Source organism: Hyposmocoma kahamanoa, unplaced genomic scaffold, assembly GCF_003589595.1.
Source record: "Hyposmocoma kahamanoa isolate Upper Pololo Valley unplaced genomic scaffold, ASM358959v1 66, whole genome shotgun sequence".
NCBI classification, from domain to species: Eukaryota; Metazoa; Arthropoda; class Insecta; order Lepidoptera; family Cosmopterigidae; genus Hyposmocoma; species Hyposmocoma kahamanoa.
In genome coordinates, this window is record NW_020653854.1 from 5,415,575 (window position 1) to 5,441,864 (window position 26,290).

The window sequence follows — 26,290 nt, forward strand, 5'->3', positions numbered from 1 at the left end:
GCATACAGTTGACCTTATCGATGGCGATAGAGCTGCAACATTGTGATATTTCTACACCATTAAAGACAGTAACTTAGTATTTAGTACGCGCTTAAGCCTCATGTGTTAAGCATTTTTTTTAAGTAGATACTTTTATCACTCAATAGTAGCAGTAGAGCTCCTTGTTAAAGAGTTCATCTAGGGAAGTGTTGCCACCATACTCATTTCTGCCTCCAAGCAGTAATGTGAGCATTACTGCGTTCCGATGTTGAAGGGTAAAGATTCTGGTGAAATTATAGATACATGGGACTTGGCAATTTGATGTCTAAAGTGACAGATCTGTGCAATTGACACTGCAACTGTTACGAGTAAGCGTGTCGCTTAACACTAGGCTCACAAGTTGATATCTAAAGAGGCATTACATTAGTCATACTTTTAAAACAAAAAAAAATTGACAGGTTGTTATTTTTCTCTATTGAATGTTATTATTATGATGTTTTGCACTTGTAATTGAAATTTCGGTTGGTTGCTGATAAAATAAATATCTAAAAATGTTACTTTAGAGACTATAGTTCTTGTTAACGGTTTTTTTGTACTAAGATTTGGAACAGCGCATATTTTAACGCCGTATTACGTAACTTGACCGAGCCGGCGGCGCGCGACGCGTACGCGCTCTCTATGCACGCTTTGGCATCTAATTTAGTACTGAAGAATACGACAACTAGACGAACGTTGTTTTTGTTTATAACACGTCTTATAAAATATAAATGCAATAACAAAATTTCGCTTTATCGTGTACGTTTAAGTGTAGATACGGTGTCTTATCGTGTGGTCGTACGAATGACCTGTATGTATCTGATAATAATGTTAATCATTTTGTAAAGGTGACCAGTCGTAGTGTAACCCTTGACAATAGTAAATGTGGGCCTGGACAGATTTATAGCCATGGTCTTGTGGAGTTTGATTGTGTTTTTTGTGGTACTAGTGCTATGTGTTAAAGTGTACCAGAAGTTGACGACTGGGATATGCCGGACAAGCGCTCACATGGTCGGTAAAGTAGTCATAGTGACTGGTGGAAACAGCGGTATTGGACTGGAAACAGCGAAAGACCTAGCCAGTCGTGGCGCCAGGGTCATTATTGCATGTCGAAATGTCAAACGGGCTGAAGTTGCGAGAGAAGAAATAGTGAAGTTCTCAGGTAATAATGACGTTCATTGTCGCCAACTGGACCTGTCATCCCTGCGTTCCGTACGGGAATTTTGCAATGAAATAATGAAGACTGAAAAACGTCTCGATGTTCTGATCAACAACGCCGGCGCCGGCGGCCTTGGCAACTATAAAACCGAAGACGGCCTTCACATCGGCATGCAAGTCAATTACTTTGCACCGTTTTTGTTAACCTGCTTACTACTGCCATTTCTCAAGTCTTCCGCGCCTAGCCGCATCATTAATATTTCCTCTATGATACATAAGTACGGCATGTTGGACTTCGAGAATTTGAACATGGAGAAATATTGGAGTGATTATTTAGTTTACGCCAATAGTAAATTGTTCTTGAACTTAATGACTTTAGAATTGAGCGAAAGGATCAAGGGTACCAATGTGACGGTAAATGCGTTGCATCCTGGTATGGCGGCGACTAATATCTTTAGGAATATACCCAGTTCATTAATAAGGAATATAGTGAAGAAATCAGTTGGTTTTATGTTCCAAAATGCATGGGAAGCGGCGCAGACCTCTATTTACTTAGCAGTTTCTCCTGATGTTAGTCATGTAAGTGGATGTTACTTCAGCGATTGTCGTGAGAAAAAACCTTCCAAAACAGCCCAAGACCTAGAAGTTGCAAAAAGGTTATTCGCTGAATCTGAAAGACTTGTTAAATTTACTTTACCAGCTCAATAACATTGTGATCTAAAATTAGTGTTATTACTTGTGTAACTTAGTGTATAAATTAAAATTTGAATCGGAATATTATTATTAACGCGTTCTATTTATTATTTTATATAAAGAATTATTACACGTGAAATGTAAATTATGCATACTATAATAAATTTTGCTGGCGTTGATGAAGACCTACTGTGTTATACCAATAATTTTAAAAGTATGTATAAGTTGATGTGATGTTATAATATATAAATAGGTGTAGGTAGGTTATAAATTATAATAGGTATTAACAGCCAGTGTTATAAAATATTTCATTATGTCTTTTTGAAATCACGAACTCGAAAAACGAACGAGAAAAACTAAGTACTAACTATTATATGTTATATCACTGATTTAATAAGACTTATAAGTTGATATCGACATAAAGACATTGATAGAACTGATAATAATATCGGGGTAGGTAGAATGTATATATTTATCTAAACCCCAAATACATAGAGCGTACCTTTCTCAGAAATCAAACTATTAAAAATAAAAATAAGAAAATCGTATCAAAATAGATACATTTTTAATTGCAATTACAATTTTTTTCTTCTAAATACACTACCGTAGTAATTGCAGATGAAAGATGTCCATTGTTGAACATTGGCCTCCCCCAAAGAACGTCACGACTGGTAATTGCTAGTTAATTTCTAATACAATATTTCCGAAATTTCAGTAGGAGTTATATTTCACTCTACGCTATAATTCACTCTCCTTGAAGTTTACTTTGTCTATTCCGATATCTGCTGATAATCTATAACGTTGACAAAACAATTAGGTACTTGAATAGGTATGATGCTTACTTATCTTAAAATACGTGGGTAAATCAATCAAGATGTCATTGAAAAAGTGCCAGGTGCGTAAGTATGTCACACGATAATGAATTACTGCTTCTAAGTAAACCTAATTACTGTATTATTTTGTCAAGTCCAATCATCGGAACAATTCACGTTTGACGATTTCACAGTAAAGTTATTCAATTCCAAAGAATTTTTTAACCAGCTTCAAAGAAGGAGAAGGTTTACATCATCATCGTCACCCATTTATATGTCCCTTTGCTGAGAAAGCGTCTCTTATCAGGAGAGGGTTAAGAATCCAAGGCGTCTGTTTGAGAGGTGGTAGGTTAAATTATTAGGCTCACGGCTTATTGTCACGACATGGAGGTTCCCAATACGATTTTTTTGTGTATATTACTGTGATTTAGTTTACTTATGTTTCTTCTTTTGTTGGAATATTTCTTTCAAATTTAAATGGGGCCACTAATAAGGTAATCCAGCAGTGGTCCAATTTAAATTTGAAGGAAATAATCCACTTCTAGGAGTGGCAAATCAGGAGATGAATCCGGTTTATAGAATTGCACCTAGTTTCCGTTAACCGATTTCAATAAATCTTGACACATACATGTAAATTATTTTGAAAATAAAATGTTATGATGACCTAGAGCTTATCTGATAATGGTGACAGGTGAGAGAAATTCTTTGACTACAGCAGCTACCTTGTTCATATGATTCGTTTTTCGAGGACGTTCATTTATATGGTGGATATTATAATTTTTCTCGCTCGCTTACTTTTTGCAATCATATACATGTCGCTTTTAGAACATCATACACGTTAAACAAACAAAAGTTTACTTAAACCGTTTACATATAAGGTTAATATTTGAAGTAATTTTTCACCATTAGTTTTTTCAATAATAATAATATATATACATTATATTCGCGGGCTATTGTAAATGACTCCGAAGGTGTAGTTAAAAAAATAATAGATACTATGTGTTGCTACGTGGCAGACATTGATAATGTTGTTTACCTACATAATATCTATTTTTAGTTCGAATACTTCGAATATTTTTAGACATGCAGGTATTCTTTTAACATTTTTACTAGCACCATCTTTCATATCTACATTCAGGTTTTCATAGTAAACCTTATTACCTTTACTATTTATTTAGTAGGTACTAACTCGTGTAATGTGTCATATTTTTATAATCGATAAGTCGTGATATACATATAACCTCGCTACAAAAACAGTTTAGTTTTTTGTAATCTTTTTTCATACTCCTATATACTCCTTCCCGGCCCGGGCCTTATTTGCACTCGCTCATGTAACTTACATTATAGAATATATCGCACTGGACAACCAAAGTAGTATTATCTCAAAAAGTGCGTTATATTATATTTTATCTCAAAATTGCGTTGTATTAATCTCCAAAATTTCGCTATATTTATATGTCGTTCGTATACGATTTAATTTCAAAGTGACAGGACAACACTGTCGCTTTGAAATTAATGTTAGTTATCATGTGCGATATAATATATTATACATTATAACAACACAAAATCGATTTATTTAATATGCATAGACATCAATGGGGCTGGTAGCTGTACATATCTAACAGGGTGACGAAATTTGAAAATACTTTCATAGATTTCTCATAGATGGCGCTACGGCTAAAAAGTCGTTGAATAACCAAACACAAAAATACGACAATATGCACATAGAAAAATTCATAAGGTCTGAGACGGTTCGCAAGAAGACATCGGTTCGAATCCGGTGGGATCGAAGGAATTTTTTCTAAGTGTTCGATCTTTTTATTAATATTTTTATATATATTAATTTATTTATATATAATTATACATAAAAACATTTGATTTGCCCAACCCAGTACATAAGGATAGGACAATCAAACCTGCTTGCAACCATTTTCAGGATGCCGTTGGAGCTGCTTCTGATACAAGTCATACGGGATATATGTTGTACTATCTATCATTTTTTATTAGTAAGTAAGGTAGTAAGGTAAGTTCAAATGTGCAAGCATTGACCTTCCAAGCAAGCGTCCTCCGCACGGAAGAAAAAAACAGTGGAAATGCCTTACGCCTTGATTACTATCAGAACCCTTATAAGTCACGACGTTTCGATTTCATATTGAAATTTTATTCAATGTGCTGCCATCTTGCAGCCAGTGGCTGGACTACGACCGATGACTAACGTCTGAACACATAGAAAGTAGTAACTCCGCGACAACAGATGTCTTCTTTAACGCACACGTTGCATAATGTACTTTATGTCAATCAATAAAATTTAAAATTAACGAAACACTCAGAAGCATTTCTTTTTCTTAGTTCTCCAAAAGATAAAATTCGACCATATTGCTCTGGGATAATGTTTACTTTAGTTTGTTACAGTACAAAAAATCAACTCGATAATAAGAAAATTTATTAAAATAAGACTTACCGATGATATGTAACACCGGCACGGATAATATTTTGGGTACAGTTATCGTTTTTATACTCCAAAACAGCACAAATCGGTATTTTCTACGATTTCAGGGAATTTGCGCTAAATAATTGACACAACCTTACCGTACAAAGCGAAAATGGCGGACTGAGCTTAAGTAGGTCTAACTAGGCCTACTATTGGCACGCGTGAGACGCTAACAATCGCTTCTACTGTATTTATTATTCTGTGGTCCTCCGCGACGACTCCCACCCCCATTCTGTACAGAGTTATTATCGTTTAGAGCGATCTATTTAAATATTTTTGTGTGAAGGTAAAATCTGACGAATTATTAAAAGTCATGGAACAAAAGTAGTTGTTTATGATGTTTATTTATTTATTTATTTTACATACGTACATAAGCTACCTACTACTTACTACCTGTAATGATAGTTAATAACCTAATGCAATAGTGTAGCCAAAATTTTCACTTATTTTTACTAAAACTATATTATACTACATTACATTACAAACTTTTATTATATTCCATAACACATTATAAATAAAGCTATTTTAATGAACTCACACAGAGAACAGGCAAACAGATAAATGTTCCCATCAATGTCGTTGAAAGTTCTCATCGCTCGTGTCAGTGATGCCCTGTTCAGCAGGTTGGTTCTCCATAGAGGAATCGCCAACAAGTGAGGTCGGCGCCGGCTTCTCACATACCCATCGGGAACGCAAAAGTCACACGACATACAGAACCAATGCTGTTAGTAATATAGTCCTGCGAGGTTGTCAGTATTTTACAAATAATCGTGTACAATAGGTTATTTTAGAAGCACTATTTAGAAAGAAAGAAAGAAAAATAATTTATTTGGCAACATTTTACAATAAATAATACAAAACAAACACAATTATACATCATATGTTACCAAAACGGTCACCACTCAGCTTTGTGTAATGAGACGTTGAAGAACGCCTCATTACGCTGGTTTTCAGTGGCACCATAAATTGACAAAAAGAAAGATGGCGCCTCGTCCAAGCAGGCGGAAAGGTAAAATAAAACAAAAAAGAAATATAAAGATTAGGTATAAAACTTAATTACAAATAAAAATCAAAACTTAAAATATTAAACAACACCATAAACTAATCCTAACATAGATACATAATAATAAAAATGAAATAAATACCAAAAATGTGATTATAATGTAGTGTAAGTGAGGTGAGTATACGTAGTGTAAGTGAGGTGAGTATATGTAGTGTAAGTGAGGTGAGTATATGTAGTGTAAGTGAGGTGATTAGTGTTAACACATTGTACAAATTGGCTCTGATCACTTTTTAAGATCTTTGCAAGCAACGCACGACTACCTTATGTAGTGAGATTATAATTGAGTTGATAATAAAAACTTCTTATAGGCTAATTTAAAAGAGGCAACAGATTTGGAATTTCGTATTGGTGGTGGTATATCGTTCCAACATTTTGTGGCAGCAAATCGGAAACTGCCACGAAAGGCAGTCGTGCGGTGGGAAGGACACATAAGACGAACTGCAAATCGCACATTCTGTTGAGAAATCGTAAGTTTTTCGTAGAGGTAAGAAGGCTCTCGATTCTTTATTACTCCGAAAAGCAAACTTGCAAGATGTAACTTACGACGCGCCTCCATGTTCATGAGGTTGAATTTATTTAAGAACGGGGTAATGTGAGATCGACGGGGAACAGGGAAACAGAAACGTGCACAGGCATTCTGGACCCGCTGAATCACTTTCTTCGTCCGGGTTAGGAGACATCCGCCCATTACTGTGCTCGCATAATTTAATTTTGATAGAATTAGTGCATCGCACATCTTAATTCGCATGTCTACACTAAGAAAGTTGCGGATTTTATAAAGTACCTTTAATCTATAGAAACAGCTGCGCATAGTTTCGAGTACATGTCCTTCAAAATGCAACCGTTCATCCATTAGAAGACCCAAATTACGGGCTTCAAACACACGTTCCAAGTTGTCACCCCTTACAGAAACTTGAGGATTCTGACTCTGAATGCGGTCTATTTGGCTCCGCGTACCCAATAATATGAACTTGGATTTACTAGAGTTTAAAACCAGACTATTTGATTCACACCAGTGGGCTATTCGACATAAATCATCGTTCAATTCGGCTACGGCCACTACTGTGGAACTAGGCTTAAATGATTTATATAATTGAATATCGTCTGCATATATATGGTAATCACAATTTACAATAGATTTAATGATGTCCGCACTATACATAATAAAAAGGACTGGACCAAGGATTGATCCTTGCGGGAGTCCCCTTGTAACAGGCATCGACGAGGATATGGAATTAGTACCGTCTTCATTATTAACACTGATATATTGGGTACGGCCAGAGAGGTAACTCGCAAACCACTTCAGTGTCAAATTATCGAAACCATAAAATGCTAACTTAGACAAGAGCAACCTAACATTTATAGTGTCAAATGCGCGTGAAAAGTCCAGAAATACCAGCAAAGATCCTTCTCCAGTATCACGTGCGGCTAAGATATTATCTACAACATCTATGAGAGCAGTTGCGGTGCTGCGGGACTTTCTGAAACCAGACTGTTTCTTAGGCAGAATATTATAAGTCTCAGCAAACTCTGTTATCTGTGTACCGACAACTCTCTCCAGGATTTTTGACAGAAGTGGGAGAATACTTATAGGTCGAAGATCTTCATACTTATTAGGATTCTGGTTTTTGGGTATTGGTTTTACAATAGCTATTTTCCATTGTTCAGGGAAAACACCAGTAGTAATGGATTTGTTTATAATCGTTGTAATTATTGATAAAGTACGGGGTAACGTTAGCAGGATCATATTTAAATTGATACCATCGTCGCCCTGGGCATTCGTGGAAAGCGATTTTATAATATTAAAGACCGTCGTTTCGGAAATAGGTTTTAAGGTTAAAATTCCAGGACCAAATCTATTGCATTCAAAATCATTTAACAGAGACATGCTGATATCGTCTTTACCAGGTAAATCAAGAAAATGTTGATTGATATTATTTGGGTTACGTAAATTAACGGGTAGCACACAGTTTTTTTTCTTAAAATCAGCCACATTTTTTTTTATATTTATCCACAATGTGCGGGGATTTTTGATAGTATTGATATGTTGACTAAAGTAGGCAAACTTCTCACTTTGAATTGCGGAATAGACAGTGTTTTTTAAATCTTTATAGAAGTTTTTATGTGCATCTAATTTAGTACGTCTACTCTTAGAGTGAGCCTCGTCCCGTAACTTCATCATTTTCTTTATTGTGGGAGTGATCCAAGGATGTGAACTGTCTTTAATCTGAACTGATTTTATTGGAGCAAAAGAATTGAATATATGCAAAATCTCTCTATTAAAGGCTTCAACCATATCATTTACATTGTCAGATTCCAGGCTCTCCCATGGAAAAGAGTTAACAGCAGAGTCAAAAGTCACAAGGTCCATATCTTTTAAAGGTCTATAGGTGATACGTTTAACCGGAAGTTTAACTTTTTTTACTTGCAATTCACAAGTGAGAAAAGCGTGAGCACTTAGATCCGGAATATAATTAACAGAAACATTATCAATGCATGCATTAGAGCAAATTATGTCAATTAATGTTTCACTGTACGTTGTGAAATGAGTAGGTTCCGTCACAAGTTGATCAATATTCATGCAATTAAAAAAATTTGACAATTTTATTGTTTTGAGTTCTTGCGCGTCTAAAAGATTTATGTTAAAATCCCCAAGAAGGACAAGATAATCATAGTTTCCGAGTGAGGAAATAGTTTCACTCAGGGCATCGAGAAAAGCATCCACGCTAACCCATTGAGGGCGGTACGCTGTACCTATTGTAATTTTAATATTATTAATATTAAGACCCAACCACATCTGCTCCACGGGCGGCGCAGGTGGATGCGTAATGACGCGGGCATTGATACCGTGTTTGAGATAGAACCCAACGCCACCACCGCGAGAGCGTATATTGGCCAGACGTGGGGCATGGCGCAGGCGATACCCGGGAGGCGCGGGCGCTCGACCCTCCTGGCCAGCGTGCAACCAGGTCTCGTTGATAGCCATGACGTCAACGTTGAAACGTTCCATGGCCACGAGGAACTCATCATGACGCGTACCAAGAGATCCAGCGTTTAGCAGCCCGATAGTCAATCCTTTGCTTTTTTTAAATTGTATAACAATGGAAAAAGAAACTTGATGAAACTTGTCATGTACTAAGAACTTGCAAAGAAGTGTTACGTGTCGCCAATCAGTGTTAATTATGTGTTTGTGTGCACCATTATGTAAAGTCACAGTTACGTGTATGTGTTTGTGTATACGACTATGTGAAAGCAAAGTTAGTCGTATGGGATATAATAAGCGCCTTGAATAAAATATATATAATACTAACACTTTAATTGTTACCCTCATCAATACAAAAAATAGTTTTAAAACACAACTAATAAAGGAATTTATACTTAACAAAAAATAGCATTCAAAGCAACGGCGTACAGCGCAATATAGAATCAACAGAAAACAATAACTAAAAACGTGAAACAAAATATTATAAAATTTAAAAACATAATTGTCTCTCAAGGCGATAAATGCTATTAACAAAATACAATGAAGGAATTGTACCAACTGTATCATTGACCAAAAATTTTAACTAATTCATCGTCAGTACGTATTCGATGTCGCGGTGAACCATGTTCCTTGCGTACAAAAATCTTCCCTTCTCGTGTCCATACATATTTCCATTGAGTGCGTAAGGCTTCTCCACGCGCTTTATAGAAAAGTTGCCGGTTCATGCGAGTCAACCTCTCATTGACGTAGAAACGTTGCGTGTCAGAATCGACCCCTAGGCCTGCAGTAGTAGCCCCGCGGCGCACGCGCGCGGCCTCCAGCAGTTGGTCACGGTGCGCTCGGCGTGCGAGCCGCACAACGATAGGGCGCGGGCGCGGTCGCGACCCGGCTTCTTCCATGCGACGCACGGGCCCCGCTCGCGCCACACTTACAATGTCTCGTTCCTCCAGATTTACGCCTAGTTTAGTTGCTACGGTCAGCGCGAGGTGAATGTACCTTTCATGGTTTTGTTCAGGAATTCCAGCAATCTCAATATCGTTCCTGAATAGTTCTTGATCGCGATCGTTCAATTCCAGCTTGAGCTCAGTTATTGCATTTTGAAGAGAAGACGCGGCCATGGCCGATCCATCCCGCTGGAAACGCTCTACGATCTCCAGGCGCTCCGCGAGATCGTCGACCCGCCTGTTACAAATGTTGACAGCAGCGGTCAAGTCAGTTACGGCTATTTTAAATTCTCGCAACTCAGCTTTCATCTCCTCTCTGAACAGTCGCAGTTCATTGACCAATTCAGACTCAATGGTTTGTTTTGCTGGTGGAGAAGGCGACAGAGGCGATGAGGGAATAGGGGACTGATTTTTCGGGGCAACACGACTTCGCAATGTCACATTCGAAGAGCATTCCTTGCTGTCAGAATGTAGCGGTAGATCACGCTTGATCGGTGTGTTCGTGTTATCAGTCTTTGGTTCCCTGCTTACACATTCCTGACATTTCCATTTGTTTCTATGTTCCACAGTCATAGTATTGTGAAATCGCTTTTCACTAACATTTGCGCACAGGAGATCATAGTATTTAGAGCAATGTTTACATGTTAGGTATTGTCTATTCACAATTTCTTGCGAACATCCACCGCACGTCATATTTTTCGTAACTAGTGGCATTTACATTTTTATTATATCTAGTAACAAGACGAAGAATAGTTGTAGTGCCACTCTGAGCTGAATATCGCAAAGATGTGAGGGACATTGCCACTACGCCCGTCACCCTGATATATTACTTTTACAAGTCCCATGTACACCAGCCTCCTTTACCATTTAAAACCGGAACGCAATTATGTTCATATTACTTGGCGGCAGAAATATGTACAGTGGCAGTTCTTCCCGGGGCGAACTTGGAAAGCAGCTCTACAGCTACTATATTTATATAGGTAGTAAGTTGCAGCGAGCCTTTTTCATATTTTGAAAATATTTTCATTGCAAACTAAATTGTTACTTAGATTTAGAATTGCATGATTTGATTCCGCCTTCCCCTTTCCATCATCGAAGGACTAGACTCGAGTTGGGATTCCATCCTTATGTTGTGGACATTCTTATTCCCTGAACGCTATAACTTGGGCCTTTTCAGCGAGAGTGAATAGGCATTATTTAGGTGTGCATGCTGCATCATCGACCTCATCATCATTTTCCATCAGATTTCAGGTGAGATGGTGGGCAAATACGCACTTATTTTTAATAAAAAAAATATAATATATATCAAAGTAATTTGTGTTTCAGCTTCGTAATAGAATGTTTTGAGGGTCTAAATTGTTCATTACGATATTAATCCGACCCACTACCTTTATACAGTCAATTTCAATTAATACGAGTAGTAGAAGGATTCGGTAGATACTGTCACTTCCTTTAAAATAATAACATCTTTGTCACAAGCACACGATGAAATGTCCTACAATTATAAACACATTTAGGTTGTTAAAAAACAATAAAACCAGTCCTATTTCCCACTTGTAATAAAAGAAATTAATAAAAAGTGTAAATAATCTATACAAAATGCAGACATAGGCCTTGATGTATTAATATATGAACCACTTTCCAGTAACTCGTTATTGACATTATTCGTTTAGAATTATTAAATTTAAATAGCAGAAAAAAAAACATATGGAAATGTTGGTTGTTGAATGGAAATGAAAATTTGGCCCTCTCTGATTTTATCGACAATTTCAAACACAAATTATAAGTTTCGGCTGTTGTAATTTTGTGGTAAATAACAAAAATGTCCACATTTTTAAGAAAGACACTGTAAAAAAATTATAATTTATGGTACACCAAAGAATGAATACCTAATTTACCTACTATAAACTACTATAATGCGAACAACCCAACTATCAAGAGCGGTTATACTAATTATACTAAGTGTTGTTGACGACAATTGTAAATTTTTCCAATTGTCCCCTTTGACACGAACGGACGCCTCTCACAATTATGATGGACGCATAATTTCAAGTCCCTTGTAGTTTATATTTTATTTATTAAAGAAAATCAAGAACTACTTTCAAAGTATACATAATATGATACGTCTTTACTAAGATTAATTACATGTTTTCTAAATTGAATTTATAAATTAGTCGCAATGAATAGAATATATTGATACTTTATACAGGTAAATTCTTATAAAAACAAGTTTATGTTGTAGTCAGGTAAAACTTTGAAACGTTTTCGAGATACTAGGTTTCTTTATTTGCCAAAATATGCTATTCTTACGTAAAGACAGTTATGAAACTTCTTATCTTGGATGGCATACACTATAATGCTAGCGATCGTGATGAAAAGATTTGCCAATCGGCATACCGAAAAGGCATGATGGTACGTTATGGTACGTTGCGCGGGGACGCTCATTTCATCCACCCCGTTATAAAACGAAAACAAAAAGTTTACATACCTTTTACCAAAATCATTATGAATGTTTGTTTCTTTTTTACTTGTTTTGTAAATTTGTACTTTGGTTTTTCCCCGAAGTATCGATATGTTTTCGTTGAGATGTAAAGAACTCATTTCCATAGGAAATTAAACTATTTTTCAGATCTAAATCGCGTACAATTGAATTTTCAAACAAACCAACCATAACTGGTTGATGACTTTGCCATCTGTCAGTCGTGACCTGCATAGACCCCGAAACTTTGGTTCAAAACAAATATGCGCTATTTTGAACTGAAAAAATTATTTCACATGGTGGATTTTTATGTATAATATTCATATAATATTATATGCAGGCTGTTTACGTTAATTTACTGGTGTGGGACCTTAAATTGAAATTGTTCCAGCCGGCCTCGTGTGGTCGTTTTATTCGAGCATAAATCTCGTCGGTGGTACATCTGATTTACAGAATGCTCTTTACCCACCTCACTGTTGCCTGGATTTGCGGTCACCTTCATGTACACTGAATACGTACATTATGTTGAAATTATACAGGTTTAAATTTTAAAGGTGGCTGAATAAACGATGGTGGAATTTTATAAATATGTCAGAGTCAGTTATCACGTCAAACGTAACGTAACAGAATTCCGTTTAATGTTTACATAAATATTCCGTTTAAATAATGCTTTACCAAAAGGTAAATCTTTGATAATTTATTACGTGTTGTTTTCTAATTATTACTCTCGACCATGGTTTCTTTGTTAACAAAATGACGCGTCCGTCATAACTCAAACTCGGTGAGCTCGCAGAGGGGCAAGTGCTGGTCGTGTGTGTCTGTTCAGTTTATTCAGTTACCTGACGTTAGATTTCATTGCCTGACGTGGTCCTATGACATGATCGTTGGCAGGGTTGCTATGTGAAAATAAGGACCGAAGTTGATGGTTAGTGCTTTATAAATGAGGGCACATTAACAAGGTGGGCTTTTTGAGACAGTTACTTGGGAAGTGAACAATTACGCGCGAACGCTCCCTGTGAATGCGCCGCGTGACATTTAAAATCCGTTTTATCTTGATCCATCTTTTGTATTTTTGAACTAATGACTGTGAAAAGTTTATAAATGAATTACTTAATTGCAATCTACAGACGTTATTATTTCACCGCCGTCTGAATGAAGAGTAAATAGTCAAATTTTTTATCAATCCGTGTATTTATGTTTTACATTTAATTACTGAGGAAATTAGTATCGACTTCAATGTTTCCCGTTCGGTGATATTGCGACAAAGATTTTCTTGTACGTGTAAATACATATGTCTGACCCTGGATCGCTTTGGCCGCAAGCACTCCATCATCACCGCTTTTTTCGTCTGTGGCGTGGCACTCATCGCAATGCCTTTCACCACCAGTAAGTACTCTGTTCAACTAGCACATCACAGATAAAAAGAAATGTCAAAGTCAAATAAACCTTTATTTCATAATAAAGCTTGGCAAATAGATATAATTCTATGGATGTCCACGATTATGTGATCGGTTTTTTTTTAAAAACGTTATTTTCATAGTTTTATTGGTTCTCCATACAAACTTTCATCCCCTATTTCACCTCCTTTAAGATTTATTTTTGTGACAAAAGTGTGCTTGTAACAAAAATTTTGTAACATACAATATTAAGTTTATTTAATACATATGTTAAGTTTACTATTTTCTAAGTTTAAAACTTACATTAAAAGTATTTTAATATATTATAATTACGTCTATTTGCTAAGTTTTATTGAAATATCCTTAAATTCGCCACTATTCAGGACTTGACACTGGAGACAACAAAAATTGGTTCTCACTACTCAAAGTGTATGGAGAGAAAAACGCCTTGGATTGGAGAAATAGCAAAATCAACCATTAAAATAATTGCTCCTTAGTAAAATTTAGGTGCTATTTATAAAAATGAATCTTCATGCGTGAACAGCCACCCTTAAATACAGTACTAGTACAGTTGAAATATCCAACGACAACAAATGGGTACTAAAATTATTCTACATGAAGTGGGTAGTTGCTTGTTTAAATATATATATATATATATATATATATATATACATAGATACATATATATATATACATATATACGTATATAGATCTTTGTTAATTGTGTATAGCAATATTCACGTTATCGATTCAACCAACAACTACTACTACAATTGTTTTGTTCGTTGCATTAATTTTATTTTATGTTATTCAAGGATATAAATCATAAATAAAGTGTTTGAGAAAAAAACAATTATTCGAAAAAATAATTCATATTTTAAATGGATTACTCTAGAATTAAGAAAAAAACCGTTTGTTTGAACTCAATGTTTTCCAATTTAAAAAATCCACCATATGGAATTAAATAAATCCATAAATTTAAAGTTAATAGTAACATCTCAAGCCAGGGCTGGTAGTTGTAAAGTTACCTAACTGGGTGACGAAATACTTTCATAGATTTCTCATAGATGGCGCTACGGCTAAAAGTCGTTGAAAACCAAATTCAAAGACCCGACAATAAGCACATGGAAAAATTCGTGAGGTCCGCCGGGGTTTAGTTGGCAGAGTGTCTGGCACGGTTTGCTATAAAAATCGTAGGTTCAAATCCGGCCGGATCGAAGGAATGGTTCGATCTTTGTATTAATAATTAATAATTAAATATATTCATTTTGTATAAATTTATTCATTTTACCCACAAGTCATTCAAGTCGTCAACATGGCCATCTTCTGCTTCCAGGAATCTCGTAGAATGAAATATTAAGCGAAATTTTCATGCTCTCCTTTGCGCTAGAGCAATATTAATTAATTCACAGAAAGCATACACGCTTTTCTGCATTCCACAACTTACGAAGTTAGTGGCCTTACAAACCTGTTTGTATATGAACAACAAGATTGGATTAACTGTGAAGCGCCAGCGCACTAGAGCGCAATAGGCATTCTGAGAAATGAACGTGTTTCCCTCTTTCAAACTTTATGTCACCTATATCATGGTCTCATCTGATTTAGTGAACCTTAAACTCTATTTGTATGCTTCGACTTTTGTTTTATAAAAGCAGCAGTAGAGCTCGTTGTGAAAGAGTTCGTTCAGAGAAGTAAGAACCTTACCTATTTCTGTGAGCATTACTGAGTTTAGCGGGGTAAGGGTGCTGGTGAAATTACAGGCACATGGGACTTTTCAACTTATGTCTCAAGGTGATGGGCACAGTGCCAGTTCTGAGTGGCACTGGCTCATATCTTTCTACATAAGTTTTGTTTATAGTGCCCCTCCGCATCAACCACTTAGTTACGCGGGAAGGGCACTATGACCTGTGCGAGCTCGCTCGTATAGGGAGCATCTAAGTCAGGCTCTAACCCCGGATCAGCACGTTTGCACATACTTCATCCGGTTCTCTGCTAGGCTAGAGCCTTAGGTGAGCCGCCTGGGGTGCACGTACAGCACCCTCCCTATTTTCCAGATAGATAGTGAGCGTGCGTAGGCACGCACGATTAACGGTTTCCACCGCTGAGCCGCCGACTCTAAGCCAACTACCAAATCTCCTCACTGGTGGAGGAGCTGTAAGCCACGCTAACTTCCCGATGCCGAATGAATGGCGTCTCTCCAGTTTCCAAATTCCTACGCGGCCTGAGCGACCGGAAGACGTCTAGCTCATAGTCTCTCCGGAAAACCCTATCTCTCGGGTCGGTAGATAGGGAGTAACTGTTATGGACAGGCGTGTCGCTTACCAACAGATGCACGACTTGTTTGTTCCATCACTAGTATCACAAAAAGAATAATAATAATAATAAATAAGTGCCAAACATCCAAACCAATTACTTGGTCTTAAACTAGGGAATCCCTAGTACCACGAGTGCCAGAACAACGTAATTCACTCTGGGGCACTAACCAGAATACCCAGAACAGAAACAATTTCCAAAAGCTCATTTCCCAAATTGATCCTACCGGGATTCAAACCCGGGACCACAATATCCAACGCCTACAACGTAAACCGTCGGGCCACTCAGGTCGTAGTCGAATGAAATTACGGCGTAAAATTACATCAATTGACGTGTTTATTTCTGCAAATTTATAATGAAAAAGAAATTATTATATATTATTTAGAAACATAAACCTAATAATTCATTATATCATTAACATTTTACAAAATATTGAAATGTTTTCGCTTCTTGTATCGTGAGCGGTAGCGGCCTTAAGATTGAGTAAAGCTATTATTTATTTAAACACTTTATTGTACCACAAAGTAAATTACAAATTTTCAGAAACAAGTTAAAATATTTGTGTATAAAGACAAGCTTATCCCATAAACGGATTTCTTCCAACTAAGCTATAAAAGTGTTCAAGATTTTACCAAAAATTGAATTGTGTCACACGATTCTTTAAGATGTATTATTAGTATTTTTATAGTTTACTGTTTGCCAGTAAGTAGATCCATGATTATTGCCGATACCTGAATGCTATAGGGATTCATCATCAACCCATTTATGCGTTCCACTGCTCACACACCTCGCACACCTCTCAGGCGAGAGTTTAGGGTATAGTCAGCCAGGCTTGAATTCGTGAGCTTTTCGGTGAAGGAAAGTGAAGTCTCCTACCCACATTGGACCAGCGTGATGGGCTATACAGGTGGGGACCTGAGACGAGACCTGTGCTCAGCAGTGGGATTTATAGGAAATGCGTTGATGAAGAATTTATGTAAACATCGTAAACTATGATAACAGAAATTGAAATTCGAACTACTTACACTTAAGAGCTAAAATTGTGTAAACAGTAAATTTCAATAGAGTATGTAATTTCGAAGAAGCACTTTACTAAAAATCATAGGTCAGAAGTCAATGGACTCTAACAGCCCTCCCTGACCAGCGCTATTTGCGGCCAATTCCGTTCGGTCTCGCCAAACTCCCGCCAATAAAAAAGCGACCGTTTTAAAGTGTTGGAAGACTGATCCGCTGTGATTTGGAACGGGCAGCTTTCGAAACCGGAAAATAGGCAGTTGGCAGTCGGAAGTGCGGACAATATTAATGTCGGCTATAACTCACTCGCAGCCCAAGAATTTTTCTCCACACTGAAAACGGAAGGACAGCAGACGCCACTAATTAAGTAGATTAGCATATTTCCCTTGGAAACGCCTTTTTGCAGTCGACGGAAAATACATCTCTTTATATGGAAATTTTTGGAGTTTTGCCTAATTTTTGTGTTTGGTACAATGAGTTTTGTTGTTTTGCATTAGATGTTATAACCTCCAAATTGGACACCAATTAAGTAAGTAGTCTTTTCTGTCTGAAAATGAATTTATTTACCATTGCCTCTTAAATATTTGAATTTACGAATGTAAATTGAGATTTGTAGGTGCCAGTATCTGCATCTTCAATGAGCCATCATCATCATCGACCATTTATGTAATCGTCCCACTGCCGGGCACGGATCTCTTCTCATGCAAGGGTTTAGGACATAGTCCGGTACGCCGGACAAATGCGGGTTGGGGACTTCAGACGCTTTCCGAGGGTTGTGAACCTCCGACGTGCAGGTGTTAGTAGCAGTCGAGCTCCTTGTGAAAGAGTTCGTCCAGGGAAGTACTGCCACCTTACTTCTTTCTGTCGCATGTGAGCATTACTGCGTTCCGGCTTCGAAGGGTTACTGGTACTGGTGAAATTACTGACACATGAGACTTGTCAGCTTGATAATCATCTCCTACCACATGAAATTCGTCGTCATAGTAGTAATACTTTTGATCTTGACGTTTTCGATGCGAGTGTGATTTCGGCTATGACAGCACTGATGGAGCACTTTTTTGACTCTTAGTGAGGCTTACAACTTCTGTGGCTTAATTAAAATGTTTTATATAATAAGTTAGGTGAATTGTGCAACCAGATTCCTTATTATGTTTTTATTTGTGAGGATCTTTAATTGGATCTCAGTTGTTATTGTTATTTAATTTAGTTTAGTTTAAAGCTGTTGATCTTCCCTTAAATAATTAAATAAAATGTCTTAGTGTGTCGGGCGCAGTGGCAGTGCCTCTCAGATCTTGGTGATTTAAAGCTCTGAGTGGCACTACAACTGTTCTGAATGTTGTTTACCACCAGACGCGCAACTTGTTCGTTCCGTCACTTAATATTATAAAAAAAAATTCAGGTTTCATTACGATGTTTGCCTTCACCGAAAAGCTCATGGTGAGTTTCAAATGAAATTTCCGAGAAACTCAGATTCGAAACCATGACTTCTGCTTGAGATATAGGTTCTATATCTGTAGGTCGAACCATTAGGCTACCACGGCTTTCTTAATCATCTTAATGAGTGACGTCATGCAACTTATTAAAATTGTAACAATTGTATATTTTCCGTCGCATTAATTCAACAGCAATATTAAGCCTCAGCACGCGCGATGTCTGTAACCCCAATTTGAATTTTTCGCAACGAGGCTCTTGGTATGCTCGTTCGGTGTCGGGAATTTTAACCACGCATGTATAAAACAAAACACAGGTGTGCACCGACCCATAACATGGAATGAAACGGTCCATCGGATTAAAATTTCCCGACACGGATAAAAGTTTCGTGGTGGTCGCGTGCATGTACGAATTGTTCGATGGATTCCGTGACGTGCGTTACTTTCTAAGCATCGACAAAAATAGCCCCGGGGTAAGTCAGTTTAGAACTGTCTAAGTAAAATTCTTTATTAAAATGTACATTTTTATCACACACTTTGTTACCTATATTGTAGCTATGAATTTAGTATTTAATTGACGATCACTATTCCGAAGTTATAGTAAAATAGGGACCTAATTGGTCCGCTGGCCATTTATAATGGAAAATTAGAGCATCAAAACTCTTGCTGTTGTGTTCCTAACAGGAGTAACACGATGATATCGACCGGTGTTAACAAGAGTCAGCCAAGAGCCTTGTTGTTCCCAACGTCTGGCCAACCTCGTTGTTCCGTAGTTTGTTAATTATAGGCGGGGGATGGGGAAACTCTTGACTATTGCTAAAATTAGTAAAACAATGTTGGTCATATAGTTGCGTTTCTTGTGCCTATAAAAGTCATAAACACGTAAATACTATATTATGTTTTGTAACGCGCGCCGTTACTGCGAATTTAGTGCAGGGCGTTACCAATAGATGGCACAACATGTATCTTAAAACACCTGTGTAAGGGACTGATGAGGTGTTTTGTGGATTATAATATAATGTGTTTATATGTTTGTGTATTATATATATTGAGACAGTTTCAGGTTTGCATTCGCACTGTGTAGCGCGGCTTTACGTTTTGGTTAGAAGAAATGTATACTTTGAAATGTTCTATATTATAAAGCATATTTTAAAGTGCTCCCGGCGCAGCTCGACGCCACCCACCACCGCTAGCTGCATCTTCTCTCCAACTTTTTCTTTGAAGAAATGTAACCTTATCTTGTAGACGATAAAGTTTGTTTCTCGGCTGCTGCAGTTTTAGGCCACCTTTAAGACTGTTGGAAAATGAAAAGGAATGCTCAACATTTTTTAGCATTTCTTTATTTATATTTTTTTACCACCTTCTATAATATTTTTCTTTAATTATGTATATGTTAATTCAACAACATTTTGTGGGTGTTTTAATTGCTTATAATATGTAAGTAAGTATGCCAGCGTATATTGTTCTGTAAACTCACTGTGGGTCCTAACTGGAAACCAGTGCTGGGCACATATTGTGTTTTCAAGCAAATACCGAGTTAGTAGACCCTTTTGTTACCGCAGCTGGTACCACACAAAGTATCTTAATGCCCTTGTTTATGTAAATAATCTGTGTTTTATTTTATTTTTGTTTCGTTTGTGATTTTGTTTGGTAAATATTTATTTTTACCGTACGTTTGCATTTTTCATTTTATCTCTTTATTTTTTTTTTGTTTTTGTAGTGTTATTTATTATAGTGAAGTAAATGTATTATTTTTATTTTTCCTTCTATCTATATTGAGTAGCGACCTAAAATGGCACGTCACTGCTCTGTGGGACAATTGACTGAAGGTCCTTGTTACCGCTTCTATAGGGGATGGGATTACGAATCTAGAGCGGCACTTAGCGGAAGCCTTAGCTTCCAGCAAGCATTGAAATTGTGCATCTATAGAGGATTGCACGGTGACCGCTTCAAACCCGTGGGAATACTGTAGGCATACAATATTCGTGTTGTCACAGTATATCCTTGCCTTTATACAATAACGCAGTATTGATGAATGCTACGATTTTGAAGTAAGCGTACAGCGACGAGCAGAGGAAGCAAAACTTTACTGTGAATAAAGCACATCTTCTTACGCATAAAAAATTATAAATATTATAAATTATGAAGTTTCACTTTATTTAAAATCGTAGTATTTTGCAATACTGCGTTTTATTATATAAAGTCAGGTATATGTGATTTCATGGTGCTTAGGGTCGAAACACAAAACTACGAGCTCGCACGGCGCGTCGCAAGAATTAGCGAATTGCTCCACATCGCGCATTCCTGCGATGTGGATCTTCTTTGTGTTTTTTCCTATACTTTCTTATCAATAATAGTAGTGCAAGACTCTTTATACGATCCATGTCGCTACCTAGTTTAAAAAATACGTTCAGTACGGTTGATGGTTGTCGAAGGAATGGTTACTCGAAAAGTAGCAGTGAGATTCCTTGCCGCACAAAATCGCATCGGAGCAATTTGCGTCGCAGTTTTTTACGTTGCGAATTTGCGTCCGATTCGCAGCTTTGTGTTTCGACCCTTACATCTAAGTTTGCTAAAAAAAAAGGTTCTCTACCTAATTTCGGTGGCACATTTTATTATTTAAGTATTCGAGTAAATTATTATGTAATATAATACACTAAAATATTAAACAATCCTTCATGAGTAATATTTTACAATATTTAAAATAATAGAAATTATCACCAAAATTAGGTACAGAAAACTAACCTGAAAATTACCTTTTTACTCATAATCGGCGATTTCTTCTTTACCGTGTCAGATGGCTTTAAAATTTATTGTTGTACGGTATTTAAAGGTACGAATAAATGTACAATATACCTGATGGAAACTGATAACGGCTGCCTTTTATGATACTAAGAAATATCGTAAATGCATTGACTTCTGAGTCTTTTGTACCTATGATTGCGCTGGGCCTCTTTACCCTAATAATATGTTATTATTCACACTACAAAAAATCTATTCATTTACTTCTAAAGAGCCACGGTTGCAAAAAAGTTGTCTATGACTGGCTGCAGATTTTAAATTATGAAGAAACTGTATCTACTATGGACATCTTATACACAGGCCGCACTATAAGTTTCCGGAACTGACCACTTACAAAAACAATAGTTAACAAGTAATTACAACATTTGAAAATGGAACTCTTTGGCTGTAAAATACAGTTTGTTTCATCTGACTGTCACTTGTTTTTACTATGTGGCGTCATTTTAGAAATTGATTGTCTACATCACCATCGATTTAACTCGTGAAAATTTTCGTAGTATGATTTTCTACGACTTTAAGTGTAATTTAACAGCTCAGCGGAGCTTCCCTCGGCTTCAAACTGCTTTCGGCGATGAAGCATCATGCAAGACAACTATTTATATCTGGTTTGCAGAATTCAAACGCAGTCGTGTGAATCTGTGACGAATTTCAAGATAGTCGCCCGTCCACTGCTATAACAACAAAAACATCGATGCTGTGCGCCGTATGATCAAAACACTTTCATGACCTGAATAGGCTGTCGAAGAGTATGAAAAATATGTTTCAGAGATTGTCACGGAGGAGCGGCATAAGCGTTTTCAAAATTGGTTCATTCGTATGAAAAAGTGCATTAACGCGAACAGAGAATATTTTGAGAAACAATAAATTCATTTCTGACCATTAACAGTATTTTTTTCTTATTCCTTCCGGAAAATTATAGTGCGCCTAACGTATAATATACTGTACTCTTATATATTTTGTAAATTAACTCAACATATAGCATTTCCTTTGTAATTTTTATTACTATCATTTGCATTCACTAACAGACGTTAGGAATATTTCGCACTGTTAATACAATAGTGTATTAAATAAAAAAGTGTATTTTCTCAGAATCGACGAAAAACGAATTACTCGTTGCCCGTGAAAGATAATTACAATGTATCATTGACTTACAAATAAAAGTCAATGCAATGTATGCATAGATTACAGTTTATTACCAACAATTTCCTACTTAGGAAGTGAAACTATTTTTCGGGATTTAAATGTCTTTTCAAACAAACCGATGTTTTAATTTATTCTAATTTCTATTACCAATAAAATAAATTGAACTTAATAAAAATTAATTCAATAAAATAATTTGTAAAACGTTACGTAGCGTAAATTGGAATGTTTTCTTTGTAAAATTAAAAATAAATTATTTAATTAATAACTTTTGTAATCATAGTGAAAAAATAGGGTGGTTCGCATTAATATTAGACATAACTGATTGATGACTGTACCACCTCAGTCAACCGTGACCATAGTCCCTTTAAAAGGCCCGAAACGTCGGTTTGTTTGAAAAAAAGAAATATACGCGATTTAAATCCGGAAAAATAGTTTCATTTCCTATTTGTAATAATCGCGAAAACTTAAGAACTCGAAATTTCCTACTTGCCAAATATATTTAAAAATAAAAGATAAAAAATAATTTTATATTTCTTAATAAGGACTATTTTGGCTAGAACTAGCTCACATATAGCTTGTCTCATTTTGAGTTAAGTAGATATCTTTTAGTTATTTCTTACAATATTCTAAAGACAAACTTATTGACGTGTAGAGAATTAAATTTTACGTTCAATAATGATGTTATCTTGAATTTAACATATTTTGAGTTATAACACTACTGTGATAGCAGTGCGATATATTTAATTGTATCTGTAGATATCTAAGTTACTATAGAAAATGCTACATCATTTATTTATTTATTTATTTATACATACATCTACCTTTACAGCTATGCATAGCCATTGTGATAGAGTACAACTCAAGTGACTTATAAGCTACTAACTAAGAAAAATGTAATATGTACTATCATGAATATTATAGTACTGGTTCACCTTACTGTAATTAGGTCACTCACTATCAACATCAACATACCCTTGGTATAATAAAGCCACATGTGATCATACGTTGCTTTTATTATATGAAAATCATAACTTTTATACGTCTAAAGTATGTTCATCATTCCTCAAATCCATCAGACCTCAAAGGATTGCTTACCGGCTTTTTTATTGGAATTACATCTATTTACCAAGTTTTATAGAAATCGGTTATCGGAAAGTGCGCGAAACCGGATTCATCCCTTAGTTTGTTTCCTTAGAGGTGGAATATTTTCTTCATATTTAAATGGGACCAATACATAGGTACCGCGTAACATATATACAAAAAAAAACTTACAGTCGAATTGAGAATCTCCCCTTTTTTGCAGTCGGTTAAAAAAATGACATTGCATAAGGTTATACACCAAGCCTCTGGAACCTACGTGTGTACAGTTCCAGTGATTAAAATGTATGACAGATCTGATAATCATACGCACTGCAAAAGCGTGGAAGTCCCAACAGCATCCTAAAACCAGTATTGTGTTAGACGCGCAGGGCGTTGACCGTCTTTTTAATATGACTTGTCCACAGGCTGCTAATGAATTAAATCCACACATACCCCATTCCGCAATAACATCGTATAGTGCAATGTTGAAGGCCTTGTTAAAAATTAAGAATAAAATAGTAATAATAAACTAAATTACAAATAGTGGACATAGTAGTAGGCATTCTCTACCAATCGATCAGATTTACTAGTCGCCGTAAAATAATGTTTTTTATTTTATTATGCTACACAGCATTGCAATCACCAATTTGGAATCTGATATTGCAATAATTAGAAATTCATTACGAACTCGTGTTCGTTGTAGCACGTGTTGCTTTACAAATTATTTGTGGTAATGAACAGTCGGATTCCAAAATATTAAACGCTGCAGTCAATAATAACTGCATTACGGTTGTTAAGTATTTCGTGTATATGCATTTGCAGATAATTGCACATTCAGAGTTTGCCACCAGGTTCACGATTCGTTCGTTACGTCACGTAGTATAATAAAATATAAAATCATATTGGATATAAGTGTTGTAAATGAGTACAAATGTTTATATTTACAAAGAGCAAGACCTAGAGATTCTTACTCATTCTTCGCACCTTACGAATGAGTAGTATGGCGACTGTGAACTGGCAACCAGTACCATCTCAATTTTGACAACTGTACAGGATGAAGAAAAAATCATTTATACAACACCTGGTTTTTTAAATAAATATACGTAGTGTACATACATACATATGTAATAAAAATCGACTCATCCGAAAACAGACTAAGTACGTTACGAGAATAATTTCGTTATTCATACTAAGGCCTATGTAAACGTGTTTTGAGAATTTATATATCTTATTTCGTTTCGGAAATATGAAATCGAACAACGGTCGATCTGACATCCACAGCGAAGAAGAACGAACGAAATGTACTATGTCCTGAAAACAAGTAGTCTTGCACATAGATCTTTGTTCTACGGATGAGTCGAAATATTTCAAAACTACGTATTTTTATTTTATAAACCAGATGCTATATAAATGATGCAAACAGTTTTTTTCTTCTTTCTGAAAAGTTGTCAAAATTGAGATAGTACCGATTGCCAGTTCACAGTCGATACTTTAGTCAATGTGACGATTTCAAGTGTAATTTGCGTACTGAAATGATATAAAGATCATTTGAGTTTGAGAATAATTTATGTGGTCTGAGGAGAATACAAATGACATTGTAGAATTTCTTATGCTATAAAATGAGTAAGTCTTATAAATTCATGCGACTATTCACGTCTCTATAAGGATCTGAATCTATTACCTCTAAATATTTGCCGAAAAATCTTTGATATTGTGTATATTATAAACATTCTAAATGGTAATGTTGACTGCTTTGACATATTGGGTGATATTTCGTTTATTGTACCTACTCGTTCTATGAGCCACTATCACCCTATTGCATTTCCCTTGGCGAGGACTAACTATAGACAAAATAGTTTGATGTAGAGCTAACAAGAGCTTGGATAGTGTGCTGAGCAGTCATGCCCTAGAATGTTGATGCGCTAAAGCGTAAACTCATGGACATCCTATTTACCTAAGTTTATTAAATAATTTGTGATTAGCGCAGGTATTGGGTTGTTATATTTATGTAAGTGAAGAAAGAAATACTGTTTATTGTTCGTTTGTTTAATGCTCGTGTATGATTTGTTTGAAGCTATAAGTGGAAACCTGTAATTGGGTTTATGTATATGTTCCTGTTTTTATTAAATGTAAGAAGCTGTTGGTTTTCCATGAATGAAAAAATAAATAAATAAAAAGGATCGAACACACAGAACAATTTCTTCGACTTCGACCCACGTCCATGATGCTCTATAGCATTGCTCTTTGCCAACTGAGCTACGGGTCTAGTTACCGAACCGTCGAAATTCTCCTATTTTTTCCCTACTCAGTTTTTATTGTAGTTCTTTGTACTGGCTTTGAAACATCCCGACATTCAATAAAACTTAATTACAATAAACAAATAAGTAAGGTAAATGTCCTAGTGGTTGACACTGTCGCAATGTAATAGACCTTTGGACACGATGAGCTCCCACCAAATCTCATACGAAGGTGT

General features: G+C 36.1%; 1 protein-coding gene and 1 pseudogene across 1 annotated transcript; one reads left to right on the forward strand and one right to left on the reverse strand.

The window, feature by feature from the left end:
• Nucleotides 1-826: 826 nt before the first annotated feature.
• Nucleotides 827-1,881, forward strand: LOC113231851 (annotated as a pseudogene).
• A 7,757-nt stretch (nt 1,882-9,638) lies between these two features.
• Nucleotides 9,639-10,771, reverse strand: LOC113232014. The gene has a single exon (XM_026466634.1). The coding sequence runs from the start codon at nt 10,730-10,732 to the stop codon at nt 9,779-9,781; it is 954 nt and encodes a 317-aa protein (XP_026322419.1). The 5' UTR covers nt 10,733-10,771; the 3' UTR covers nt 9,639-9,778.
• Nucleotides 10,772-26,290: the final 15,519 nt, after the last annotated feature.

Bases quoted from the DNA above. Each gene is read 5' to 3' on its own strand.
- LOC113232014 (XM_026466634.1), bottom strand. From the start codon at position 10,732: ATGACTGTGGAACATAGAAACAAATGGAAATGTCAGGAATGTGTAAGC.